Raw genomic sequence first — 13828 nt, 5'->3', positions numbered from 1 at the left:
CCGTGCCGTGCGGTGCCGTTGCAGAAGGGCGAGGGCGGACGAGGAGGAGTACTGGCACAGCTCCAAGTTCCGGGCCTTCACCTTCGACGACGAGGATGACGAGCTGTCACAGGTAGGGTCCGACCCCGGGTCTGCCGGGGCGCCGCGGCCCGGCGTGAGACCCCCCCCGAGCAGGCCTCCCCGTGGCCGTCTCAGCCCAGGCCTCGGCCCCGCGCCGCGCTGGGGGTCTGTGCTTCGTGGGTGGGGTGATTGCTTGCCTTCTGCCCTGTGTGGAGGCCACCAAGTGCTCCCGTCTCGCCCCCATGGTAGCCAATCCGAAATCTCATTAGGACCGTGGCTCCTCACCCATGCACCAAAATGTATCTCCTGCTGGTTGAGCTGTCAGTGTCTGTGTAGGTGTTGGTGGCCTTTCGATTCCCAGTGGTGAGGAAGGGCTGCTGTGTCTGTTGAACACCTACAGGCGTAAGATGTCTCCTCCAGAAGAGGCAGTGGAAGCTGTATTCAAAGCTCTGAGACTGTTTGAGGGTAATAGGAAACAAAGCGCACTCTGCAACACTGGTGGTCTTTATACAAGCTCTTTCTTTTGTCCATAGCTAAAGGAATCCAAACGGGCGGTGAATAGCCTTCGGGACATTGTCGATGATGATGATGACGACCTTGAGAGGGTCAGCTGGAGCGGAGAACCTGTGGGAAGTAAGTGCAGAAGTACTGCAAGTTATCCTTGAGACAGAGGCAATTTAAAATTACAGCTTAAGTCATGTCATTTAGTCGAGGTCAGTAGTACTACTTGCTATCTAATCCTGCATATCTAATCTAATTCTAGTCTCCTTAGATCACGTTGTGAGCCACTTGATTTACCTGTGTCGGTCCACTGAAAAGAGAGTGAGCAGAAGCCCAAATTACGTAAAGAAGAGTGCAGACAAGTGGAGGGAATTCACTGTGTTTTTCCCAATATGTAGCCCAGCTTAGAGCAGATATTTTGGAGGTTATGGCTTAATATCCATCATGCTCAGCTGGCCTGCAGGATTCTAGGTGATCATTACCTTCACACTGCTGCCTGAAATGTCACCATTTAAAGTTGTCTGTGCTTTGTCCCCACAGCACTTTAAGGAGATATTCCAAGGTTTAGTGTGTGTTTATAGACTGACTCTTATGCTTGAAGTTTGAAAGAGAATTGTAAGCATTAAGCAAATGCATTTCTAGTGATGATGGGAGCAAGCTCATGACCTGCACACGATGCTGTCTGCCACGCTTTAGAGTTCACGACCCTCAGAATATGTGGCACTCGCTAGCCAGTGCCAAACAGTGAAAATTTACATTTGGATCACCCAGAGGACCTTCAAAGAGTCTATTCTTCTTGTCCTATGCTGTAGCTCCTCCCTCTGGTTCAGGCCATTTCTTTTCCCACCCAAGGTCTCTACCTATCGGCTTTTTTGCTCTATCACCCTGTCCTAAAATGTGTGTGTTGTGCAGCTGCGTGAAAAGAAGGGAAAACTGTGTCTCGAACAAGCAGGAGGGAGACATATGCACTGTTGCCAGCAGCGTCTGCACATTGTTAGCTGTTTTGTCTGTGTGGGGAGGAAAACTATCTTAGTTTTCCAGTGTTAAGGAAGGTATGCTCTTATGCTTCTGTAATTTGAGGTAAGCCAGGGATTCTCTGTCTTGCTCTGTACCTTTAGAGCAAGGATTATGCTTTACCCCATGCAACAACATAGAAATGCTGGGTGGTCTGTGCATTTTTTTTATATAAGCCATAACCAGCTGTACAACATTGCTGAAATCAACCATTTTTGGAGGACAATGCGCAACTGTTTCACAAGCAGTACTACACGAGATTGGGATTCTGTGCACTGCATCTACTTAGTGCTGAGGGTCAAAGTTATCAGGATGTACTCATGCAGAACTGACCAGGACACACTTGGTAACGTTCCTGTTGTGCTGTAAGATCATTCTTTATAGACTGGTTTTCTCTTTCTCTGTTATAAATGACCTCTGTCTGCACATAGGTATCTCCTGGTCAATCAAAGAGACAGCCTCCAGCAGCACTAGCTTGCTGGAGGGCCGAGACTCCAGCCTACAGAAGGGCTCTTCCTCCTATGCTGCTTTTCCCAAACAAGTTTCCTCCTACTCCCTAAGCAGCCTATTCAAAGGTGAGGTTCCTCATATACAATATGGACAAATGGGTTTTCCCTCAAGAGTGTCAAGGGGCAGTTGTGTTTTCTTATGTAAATTGTCTTCTCTTAAGTGTATGGCAAAACAGGAAAGCTCTGATCTCTCCTCAGTGTGGGAGTGTATCTCTCACTGGTCAGAAATTAGAGACTGTCTTGTGCAGAAGATCGCATGCTCCTGTGGTATGGGAGGGGCTTTTGAGATTATGGCTTCTTAAAAGCCAGGTTCCACAGAACAGCAAGGTAGAGCATAGCACTATACAGCAATCTGTTTGCATGGTGGAAAAAAGCAGGCTACAAAGGGACTGGCTTGACCCATGTGGCCTTCGTTTGATCTTCAGTACTGTAGAGAAGACAGGTTGATTATCCTTTATTTGGAGCTCAGCTGGCTGCTGTTGATGTTATAGTTGGTTCAGCAAACACGTGGTAGCAGCAGTGGTAGCATAGCTGGTTATGGGGGGAACCGCGCAGCAGGCCATGGGGAGACTTACACAGCTTGCAAGAGTTCAGCTCTGTTGTCTCACAGCCAGACGACAAACCAGCTTTTACTTTGCCTCTCTTTCTCTGGGGTGGTTTTTTACTCTCAACTTTGATAATACAGTGATAATGAAAGGCATCCAAATCACAGCCCTGGTGAATGCAGCTGTCCATGTTGCCATGGCCTAAGCAGTGCTGTGTGCTTGAGCCTCTGCTCTGCAGGTAGATGAGTGAATTCAGGCTCTCTAACCTCTCCTGGCCTCAGGAACAAGAGGGCAGATAGGGCCAGGGTGTGATATGGTTTGTGATGCCACAGGCAACTTCAAAGCCTTAGACTGCAGGCAGGTGAGCTCCAGCTATGCCAGTGTAGTGTGAATCACTATACAGAGTGGCTTGTTCTACAGTGGCACAGCTGCAGCACACTGGCTTGCAGTCTAGGCTTGTGTTCCCTCTGCAAGAGATGTTGCTGGTGAAGAGACAGTCTCTCATGAGTGTTTATTTTGATTTCAGGACGAAACAAACTTCCAAGTTTCCAGTGCCTTTCAGATGGTAAGTTTTGAATCCCTGCCTCATTTTGGGAGGGGTGCAGATTTACGTAAAACAAAACATTTCCAAAAAAAAGGGAAGTGTCATCTTCCTTATGTTGCAGAAAGAGAAACTGAATCATGGGTTGTCTGAAAGTCATTCAGTAAAGAAGCAAAAGCGTTGGCATGATGGTTTGGGGTAATCTGCTTATGTACAACTGATGCCTGTTGGGATTAGAGCAACTTTGTATTGCCATTTGGTGCTTGAGTTTGGGTCTTCTACCATGAAAACCAAGAAAAGGGCAGTTTTGGAAGTGGGTGTGAATCAGGATTTGATGTGCTACTCAGCTTGCCTTTCCCTCTCAGCCCTCTCTGACACAGGAGTTAAAAACTACGCCCCAGAGCTGCGCAGACCGAAAGCTGAGTACAAGGTGAGCAGCCTGTGTTTGTAGTGTGCTGAGATCAGAGTACTGCCGGGAGAACTTCTTACTCTATTGGTTTCATGGGAAGTGATTAATCACTACTTCAGACAGCAGAGGGCAATGCAGGGAATAGGACTGCAAAATGCAGCCTCACAGTAATTTAGGTGTTCTCTGCTTTTGCTCAGAAGTAGGGAGCTTTGCTGGGGGTCTTAGTTACTCCTTCTCCTAATGAATGGCCCAGCAGCCTGTGAAAAATATTTCTAAATAGTGCTTTGCCTGTAAGTTGCTTTCATGCTGGGTCAGATGAATTGGCATCATGTGTGCTTTTTAAATTTTTTAGATCTAAAGTCTTCTAAATTTCTTTTTCATGAATCACTGGGACAGCACAGAGGGAGTTGCACAGAGGTGGGGTTCCAGTTGGCAGGAATGTTCTTCTCCCAGATAGGCAGTGTTAGGTGCTGCAGAATCTAGTGGATTTTGGGACTGGGTGGATTCCTCCTACTAGGTGTGAGGTTGTGGCTCTATGTCCCCACGTCCAGCCAGTAACAGGACTGAGCACATATTCCCAACAGATACAGGTATGCACAATACTAACACAGCTGCCCACACAGATTAACACAGACAGAAACCAATGTCTTTACTAACAGACACATAAACATACAACACTCAAGCGTGATCCTGAGCCTCCTTTCTGTCTGACCAGCATTGAATTCCACTTGTGGAACATACACACACTCTATGGGACTCTCCAGTAGCTGGTCTTAGACATCCAGTTTGTTTTGTAGCTGAATCCCAGACCGCAGTCTCCTCCTGTTGCTGGCACCTGGACCCTTGAGCCCCTAGGGTTCACGGTCCCATTCCGGTTCCTGGTACTCAGTCACTGGCTGGTTGAGCTTGAAGTTCACTAGTGTTCATACGAACGCATACACTTGGAATAGAGAGCCCACCCACACAGAATATGGTTAAATATAGAATTTAATAGGAATATAAGACAGACTGCAGTGATCCATTGCAGGGCTCAGTCAGACAGGCACACTAACTAGCCACTTGTTTAAATTTGGCTAGCACCCTATGGCCCCTTTTCCCTCTATTTTCCCATGCTTGTTCCTGCCCAATTAATTTTGATCCCTCCCTTTCCCTGCTTTTTGTCTTTCCTGTAAACTTCTGTAACAAGCCTCACACATTTACACAACCCTCTTAAAACATTCCAGGATTCTCTTTCCCCTGTGTCTCATGCTAAGTCCTGTGCCTCTTTAGTGTTGTATGGTGTTTAGGGAAGGTTTCTTTGGTTTACTTATCTTGGAGGGTTTTACACAATGGATAATGACCTCATCTGTCTCATTTGATGGTGGCAAGGATTGGCCAAGTCAGTGTGCTCAGATTGCACTGATTAGGTTACCGGGTTTTCTCCACCTATCCTTGGCTATCTGATCCTCACCAGGTTGGTGTGTTTATGTTGATTAGCCATTAATCACATAACCTAACAGGCAGCACTTCCTGAAAGCACAGCAGGAGAAGTAAGTGTGCCCTGTCGTGTTCTGTTCTGTGCCTGCAGAGGCAGTGAAGCAGGAAGGAGAAGGGTTGTACAGCCCCTTAAAAGCAGGCAGGAGTATTGTAAGTGGGGTGGAACAAAGAAGGGAAAGTTAGTGGCAGCTTTGAAGCAGTGTCCTGACAATGACAGGCTGAGGAGCTGCCTCTGACCAGAGGTGCTGGAGGGAGCCCTGGTGCTCAGGACATTTGACACTCAGCTATACATTGACTTGAGAGACTTGTGTGCAGTGGTCCATTAATAGGACTGGGTCAGCCCTTTTTTCTTTAGATTGGACTGGGTCAGCCCTTTTTTTCTTTAGATTTGGGCTTTTAATAAATCTTCAATGAATTTAAAATTCAGTGTCCTCAGAGCTGGTTCTGGTTACTCCCTTTCTCAGGCTCTTTTGAGGCAGAAGGCTGAATTAAAGCTGCTGGCTCGAGTGCCTCACAAAGACTTAGATGCCTTCTTGGAGTCTGAGTTCAGGAGTGGCTCAGGCCACTGCCACTTTTTATCCAGCACTTCCAGATCATAGTGTCTGCAGGGGAAGAACTTATGGTCATTGCAGCAGCGGTAGCATATTACCTTAAGATGGTCTCCCTACAGGTTTCAGTGCTCTTGTTACATTGTACTAGTCCTGTGCAACTCTCCAGGCACTTGCCTGAGGCTGTTGTCCCTGTGTTCTCCACGCTGCTGTGGAAGGCTCACCAGCAGGTCTGTTTGAATTGTAACAAGAAACTCACTCCTTCCCCCTCAGTTTTGGGTTTGTCAGTTTTGCGTGTAGTTTGTCCTTCTGAAAGCAACATTGGAGCTTTAATTTGCAAGGAGGACAACCTGTTGAGATGCACTTCTTATAAAGGATATGATGTCGGACTTTACTGAGGCAATAGAAAGACCATGTTAACATCTGAGCCTCTAGCTTCCCTCCCCACCAGCATGTAGAGTCTGAGGGCCCAGCGCCTGCACCTGAACACTGTGGGGACACATCTTATCAACAGCCCCCCTGGAGCAGCTGAATGATAAGTCTGAGAAGCTACACCTGGGCCATCACTCTGATCCAGCACAAGTGGAAAGCAGCTTGGAGACTGCTGGCGTGATCTGGCCTCTTGAGGCTCAAGAGCTCTTTATTTTTCTTGTGGCAGGATTACAGCAGTGATTGGAGCCCCAAAGATACAGTCAGGCGAATGCAGAGGGGCAAGGTAAGGACTTTCTACTCCCACCTGCTTGCATGAGACGGAGGGTGGGTGGTCCTAAACTGCTTTACACTTTGCTATGCTCCTGGCTGTTCTGGGAGCAGAGCAGGGATCCATGTTGCTTGCAGCATCTAGCAGGGACGGTGCTCTGCCTGTTTGCTGCTTTGCCAGGTGGCAGTGCTGGGATCACACTGGCTCAGGAGAAGCAGGAGACCTTCAGGGTTTTATTGCGTTGTTTACTTGAGTCGTCCCCTCAGCTAGGCTCTGACAGGAGGTATCTGTACTGCTGTGTCCCTCTCTACCCTTTCTGCTCCCTGGGGCTGGGTTTATAGAAAAAATCCAAGGGTGTGGGGCTTGACTTCCCTTCTTAGTTGGTGGCAAATGGAGGGAGGAAGACGGAAGCAATCTTGGTTACGCTGGAGCTGGAATCTTAGTCTCAGCTGCCTCAATTTGCAGTGAGCACACAAGGAGCTTGTGGTTTTACTCTGCATGTGTTTCCTCAAAGGCTGAGGTGAACTAGGCTGAGAGAGGCCACAATTATGGGTTAAGAAGAAGGGAGGAAGTGTCTTACAACTCTACTTTTCTGGTCTCCTCCACGGAAGGGGCCCTGCAGAGTTCCCTTCTATCAGGGCTGATGGTTTGTGGTGTGCAGGGAAGTTTTGCCTTGTTACAAGGGTGTTTGTGCTGAACGTACAATGTCTGCTGTCCTGGCCTAGGCAGTAATGAGGGCTAACTCTGCAACCCCTGTGGACAGATTCCCAGGGATCATGCAGCATGTGGTTTCAGCTAAATGAGAAGTTCTCCGCTGGTTGGGAGGGCAGTTATTCATGTTGCTGAAGGGCTGATGGGGAAAGAATAGGTAGTACCTTGGGGGTTGGTTCAGCCTGGGGACTGTCTGAAGTCCCGTATGCCTACTTACACCTCTTCTATCTCCAGGTCTGCTCTCTAGAGAGATTTCGCTCCCTGCAGGACAAGCTGGTGCTCTTGGATGAAGCTGTGGCAGGGCATGATGGGAATGTCATTACAGCTGTGAGTCCTGTTGGGGCCATATAGGGCTGGGACTTCCTGGGTGACCCCATAGAGGGTGCTTGTGTGAATGCAGTCAGTTGGCCATCTAATCTTGCAAGATAGGGGGTTGTTCCTTACTTAAAACCAAGAAGTTACTGAAAAGTGTTAAAGCTTGAGACTGGGAAGTTCCATATTCCTGCTGGCTTTCCTGCCGTTCTGCAGAATTCATGTCAGGGTAATAACAAGGAACCTGATCCTTCAGCCTCACAGATCTTTGCAGCAACTTCTTGAAGGCCAAGGTTTAATTTGCTTATTGCAGCACAGAAGATTTGAGGGGCCTCTCCAGTTTATCTGGCTTCCAAAGCATCAGGCAGCAAACATGGGACTGTGTCAGAGCTTCCCTCATCCAGGTCTTTTAAGCCCTTGGATCTCTCATGGAAAGGTTTTTCTTTGTACATCTTGGTCTCACTTACCTAAGCTCCAGAGTAGGAGCTTAGGCAGGCATCCAGGCAGCTGTGGCCCTGGCTCACTGCTTGTCCTGTGTCTAGTGGGTAGCAGAATTCAGTTCAGTGCTGTAAGAGCTGTGTCTTCAGAGGCCCTTTGCAAAAGCTTCCCAAGGCCTTGACCAGTTTGCTGTCTGTCTGTCTTAATTCTGGTGAAGACTGATCTGGTCAGCTGAGAGCTGCCTTTCTGTGCTCACAGGTCCTGATATTCCTGAAACGGACGCTGAGGAGAGGTAAGTGTGACTGCGGCCAGGGTTTCCGTAGTGTGTTTCAGATAAGGGCGTAGGGGCTAGTTCTTTCATTGGGTGCAAGTCACAAAGAGACCATCTGGAGTATTGGTGCTTTACTGAGCATGAAATATTTTTGCAGCGAGTGTAACATGGGAAGGGGGATGGTGATGCCCACGAAGGCCCCAGAGAGGAGCTTTTAAGCAGTGGTAGGTGGTAGTGGTGATGGGGTAAATGAAAATGAATCTGTAGAGGAAGCACACTGCTGTGAATTCAGCTGGCAGCCTAGTGAACAAGCTCTTCTCCTGTGCTCTAGCCTCCAAGACTGTGCTTTGAGATGGGATAAGGTTGTCAAATCCTGCCAATGGCTTGCAACTCCATGCGCCATGCTTAGCCCCCTCTGGCTTGGTAGTGCTAACTTACTTTACCCACCTGTACATATCTCTCTCTCCTGTAGAGATCTTGTTTCGGGAGCTGGAGGTGCGGCAGGTGGCCTTGTGTCATCTGATCCATTTCCTCAAAGAGACGGGTGAGCAGAAGTTGCTTCTGGATCTGCTCAGGTGAGGCTCTTGCCCAGCCTTGTGGCAGGGCTGAGCACGCTGCTGGGAACCTGCCTCCAAGTTAATGGTTGCTTATTCCCTTTTGCAGGTTCCTAGACAGGACTGAGGAAGTTGCTGTGAGTATTCCCAGGAGCAGAAGCTCTCTTTCCTCAGTGAAGAGGGAGTGTAGTGGGCAGGGGGAGGCTGGCTGCAGAGTGTCTGATAGTCAGGCGAGAGCTTTGCATCCCCATTTTGCCCTCTGGAGTCCTGTATCTCCCAAATCCATGAGAATAGACTGTGCTGCTTTTCCCTCTCCCTCCAGCTGTCCCAGTACCGGGAGCATTTGAACATCCAGGATGTAGAAAAAAGGAGGGAATTTCTGAAAGGCTGCATTGGGTAAGAAAAAATGCAAGAGGGTGGGAGGGATGTGGGTGCTTCACAAAAGGTGGTAGTAAAGAAAATGAGACCTCTGTCCCAGTGCCACAGCTTATGTAGTTTGAGAGCTGATGTTGGTTTTGCCTCAGTGGGAGTAGGGTGTTGTGGACAAAACGTAGACCAGAGAGGAAGAATTTGTGGTGATCACTAGTCCAGCAGCTTTTGCTGCTTACTTGGGGGCAAAAATGCTTCAGGGACCTTCTGATCGTTGACCCTTCAGGTTGTGAAGGATGAAAGCTTGGGTGCCTGAGCACTTGAGGAAATTGGTAGCATCAGCTTTAGGTTGTTCTGTGAGAGATGCCACATAATTTTTCCTTCTCTGGAGCCTGTCTAGGAGAGAGCCAGTTGGAGAGGGCAGCAGGGCAGGAGCTTGAGTACCTACTAGCCACTCAGGCTGGGGAGAATGGGAGGTGTTCTCCACATCTCTGTGAGGAGCATGTTTGGTAGAGAAGAGCATCCTTCTAAGTGTACTGTGTTAAGAGCTGCTGACAGTGTCTCCTTCCTCCATGTCTGGCCAGGCTGCCATTTTCAGCTGAGGATACCTCCCACATCCAAGACCATTATACCCTGTTGGAGCGACAGATCATCATTGAGGTATGAAACCTTCCCTGCTGGTCAGGAGATGACTGGGACTAGCTGCGAGATCTCTATCTGTCCCTAACTTACACCACTTTGGATCTAACCAGCCTGCCCTGGCTAGTGTAGTTTAACTGCTATCCAAGCTGCTGTGCCAGGCACATGTGTGAAATACCAGACCTGAGACTTCATGGCATCACAACACTCTCCCCAGGCCTATTCCACAGCTAGGTCAGGCAGTTGCCCTGGCTCATGTTCACCCTCTCTGTCTTCCTGTTTCCGCAGGCCAATGATCGGCACTTGGAGACAGCTGGGCAGTCAGAGATATTTCGGAAATATCCTCGCAAGGCTTCAATTCTCAACATGCCACTAGTGACCACCCTCTTCTATTCCTGTTTCTACCACTACACAGAGGCTGAGGTGAGGAGGATGTGGGAGAAGAGAAGGGTTACATCTCATCCCTGTAGCCTTCAATATGTGGGGTGATTAAGCTGGGGCACGTTAAGGAAAGAAGGGGAGGGAGGTCATATTTCATCCCTCAGAAAGACCTAGAGGAACCCAGCTCCCCTTGTCCATCTGGGACCAGTTTGGAGTCTTCTTTTGTGCTCTAAGATGGGACATTCAACCTGGGACAGCCTGTCAAGGAGTTGCCTCCTAGAAACCACTGTCTTTTACTTCTGGCTCCAAGGAGCCAGAATTGGCCCTTAATCCCATGAGGCTGAGATGTGTGATACTGGTCTTGGAAGTGCTGGAGGTGCACCAGTTGAGGATGTAGGGGAAACCAAACCAGAGGGCTAATGGGGTGGGATAGTTGCTCTCTTCTGCCAGCTGTCTCCTCCTGTGGCACTGACATGAGCAAAAAGCAGTAAAAACTTGGGGAGATTCACCCTGTGCGAGGCAAATGCCTTACAACAGGTGTCTGAACCTCTCCCGTGGCCTGCCCTGCTGCATTTGCACTGACTTGTCTGCTCTCTCTAGGGAACGTTCAGCAGCCCGACCAACCTGAAGAAAACATTTAAGGTACATGAGTCTTCTGCTGTTGTGGCAGCACTAGCTGAAAATGTGGGCAGCCAAATTGTATTTAGCGAGGGGGCTGGGTAGGAGGAGTTTGAGGGGCTCAGCACTGAGATAGGGAGGGGAGCATGGCATCCTCCTTGAGCCAGGGCCATTCTGGAGGCTCAGAAAGGCAAGTGGGAGCCGTGTGGACCCTGGCAGCAGCAGCACTTGCAAATCCCCACCTGCTGCTCTCTGCAGTGCTGGCCCTGGCCTCAGGCAGCATTTCATCTCCTTGCCTGGCTGCTGGTGTGGGTCCTGACAGGGCTGGGGGCAGATGCCATTCCTGTCCAACCCACACAGGCCTTCTGAGCTGTGCTAGTGCTCTGACTGCAGCTTTGTCTTGCAGATTCCTGATAAGCAGTATGTGCTGACTGCCCTGGCTGCCCGTGCAAAGCTGCGAGCCTGGGATGATGTGGATGCCCTCTTCACCACCAAGGTGAGCTGTGGAAAGACTTGCTGGGGACTCAGTTCCAAGTACTGATATCTACTACTCATAGTTGGCTTGTTCTGGAGTTACCGGACAGGCTGGTTTTATTTCAGCGGGGCCCAGTACCTCTGCTGCAGGGTGTTGCAATATGTTCCTCCTCTCCCTGCCTAAGACCTCTGCTGGGCCTGGCTTGGCTGCAGCAACAAGGTCAGAGAAGGGGGCTGCTCTTGTGCTCTGTTACCAAAGGGTTCACAGCCAACCTGCACCCAGCCACTGCATGAAGGCCTCTGCCAGTGGTGCATGTGGTGACTGGTGGCGTACATTGCTGGCACTGGGGAAAAACATTTTCTTGTGGCTGGAGGGATTGCCCTTTAGGATTAACACAGGGTTTGGCTCTCATTTCAGAACTGGCTGGGCTACACCAAGAAGAAGGCACCTATTGGCTTCCACCGGGTGGTGGAGATCTTGCAGAGGAACAATGCTCCTGTGCAGGTGAGCAAGGAACCGCTGCTTATGTCCTCCTGCTCTTTGTTGGGATTTGGGGTGTGAATGATTCCCCGAGTGAGCTGCTTCCTAGCTGGGAGTGGGAGAACAGCTTGCCGAGCTGCTGGCTCTGCCAGGTGGGCGCAGCACTCAGCTGAGCAACCCATGCACCAGCAGGAAGTCTGGGTGGTAGTGAGGGCTGGGTCCTAGGTCTGACTGCAGGAGCGACAGCAGGCCCAGAGTTGTCTGGGAGCTCTCTCCCCACAGTTCATTGCCACCTTTGTTTGCTACATTAACTTTTCTTATGCTTAATCTGGCTGGCAATGGTTAACCCAATCCGTAGGTATGAGGTAGCCTAGGACTCTGAGCTTTGTGAGCAAAGCTTTACTGCCTCTGGGGTCCTGAGCAGTCTTGTCCTGGTCACTTGTTGCCTTAGGAAGGAAGGGGTCAAGTCTGTGTGACCAGCGACCTTGAAAGGTTTTGTGACCGGGGTGAGAGAATGAGGCAGGAGGTACCTGCAGAAGGGAGCTGAGACACTCTTCCTTTCCTCACAGGTGCTGCAGGAGTATGTGCGCCTGGTGGAGGATGTGGAGACACAGCTGAACCTCGCCACCAAATACAAGTGCCATGATGTTGTCATTGAGGTAGGTCCCTGCTGTGTGTGTGTGGAAAGATGGGACAAGAGCCTACTTTTTCTCCCTAGCTTTCCCATGCTCTGCCATGTGCCACTGCTGTCATATGCCTGGTGAGGTTTGTTTATCCCTGTGGCCTGGGAGCAGTGATAGGGTTCCCAGTGGAAGCCAAATGAGCCAGGAGAGTGGCTCCTAGCATTTGTGCTGTGGTGGGAACTTGAGGGGGGATTGAAGAGTTGCCCTGCTCATCTACAGGGCACCATCTAACTGTGGAAGTGTCCTCTTCACTCAACTGGGGGCTGGTTTTGCTGTTTATCTAGACGTACAGGGATCTAAAGGATCGCATCCAGCTGACAGCATATAAATGCAAGGTGGAGCGAGGCTCTGCAGAAGAAGAGAAGATAAACAGCATTCTCAACAACGTGGTAAGAAACGCCTACTTCTTCTTCCAGAGACTCTCATCAGAAACGGCTGTAGATTAGGTGTAAGAGCATAGCTGTCCTGCATACTTTTTATCCCTGCTGAGAAGCTAATCTTATGTTTGGGGTTGTGGTCAGCGTAGGAATGAAGGGTGAAGCTGATAGAAATAGCACCCTCTGGCCATAGTTGTCCTTGTCAGGGATTGGAACTCGCTAACTTGGCCCTTGAGGGTTCTGTGTTCAGCATTGATGTTAGTCATGTCTCGTTCTCTCTTTAGCAAATCCGATGGAAGAACTGAGCACCCGCAAAGCAGCCTGCTTGGCCGTTGCCTTGCCAGTGAAAAAGGAAACTGCAAAACCCAGTCCAGTGCCAACAGAGCAACTCTGTTACTACTCATTGCATGATCAACGTTCGTCAGTGACAGTGGGTGCCCGTGGCTTATGGGACAGTGGCATTCAGGCTGGTTGAAGGCAGCTGCTTGCTCCAATGTTGCCAGCAAAACCACGGTACTGATCCACCAGGGTTGATTCTTTTTGGAATCTGATTCTCTTTGACTTGGCTGTAAGCCAGGCATTGCTTTTGTTTACAGAGAGAAGTTGTTGGGCACAGCAAGGTTACATTTGCTCTGGGTGGTGCCTGGGCTTATTCTTGCAAGAGGAACAGGTCAGTCATGCTCGTGGGTCTCTCCACCAGACAGTGCTGACCAGTCCCTGTAACACTCAAGGTGGCTTGGACATCACCAGTCATGGCTGTGGCTGGAGTAAAGCCTACTGGACTGTGTTCTCCCTGCATCAAAGAGTGTGTTGGGGGAAGGGACCAGCTGCACCTTAAAGCTCATTTTTTTTCTGTTGGTTTGTTCTGGCTTACCCTAGAAGAGGTGTTGTATGAACTCCTGCAGAGAGCCAGGACAGCAGCCTCTGCCAGTATCCTTGTGCTGGCTCTCTGCAGCTCTTGGAAGGTCTCTTTATCAGGGAAGAACAGGCACCTAGTGTGGAGCTGGTCAGCGCCCTGCTGGGTTGGATGGAGAGCAAGGAGGGACCCCTCTCAGTTGGCACAAACCTGCTGGCCCCAGCAGCTCTTTTCTCTGAGGGTGTTATGCCAGGAAGGATTGAACTGCACTTTCTCAGAAACACAACTCCTCAGGCAACTGCTGGCTTCATCCTTCCAGACCTCACTTCAATTCCTTAAATAAAGCTGTCTCTTTCTCCTT

General features: G+C 49.6%; 1 protein-coding gene across 1 annotated transcript; it reads left to right on the top strand.

The window, feature by feature from the left end:
• Positions 1–10: 10 nt before the first annotated feature.
• On the top strand, positions 11–13828 carry VIPAS39 (VPS33B interacting protein, apical-basolateral polarity regulator, spe-39 homolog). Its single transcript, XM_009280931.2, has 19 exons — positions 11–112; positions 594–693; positions 2007–2150; positions 3156–3194; positions 3536–3600; positions 6262–6318; positions 7249–7341; positions 8023–8056; positions 8508–8610; positions 8699–8726; positions 8912–8985; positions 9543–9618; positions 9886–10020; positions 10579–10620; positions 11003–11092; positions 11489–11575; positions 12121–12210; positions 12519–12623; positions 12896–13828. Exons 6-19 carry the CDS (start codon positions 6304–6306, stop codon positions 12914–12916), a joined length of 993 nt encoding a protein of 330 aa, XP_009279206.2. The 5' UTR covers positions 11–112; positions 594–693; positions 2007–2150; positions 3156–3194; positions 3536–3600; positions 6262–6303; the 3' UTR covers positions 12917–13828.

Source organism: Aptenodytes forsteri, unplaced genomic scaffold (genome assembly GCF_000699145.1).
Source record: "Aptenodytes forsteri isolate BGI_AS27 unplaced genomic scaffold, ASM69914v1 Scaffold193, whole genome shotgun sequence".
Taxonomy (NCBI): domain Eukaryota; kingdom Metazoa; phylum Chordata; class Aves; order Sphenisciformes; family Spheniscidae; genus Aptenodytes; species Aptenodytes forsteri.
This window is presented reverse-complemented; position numbering and strand designations above follow the sequence as displayed.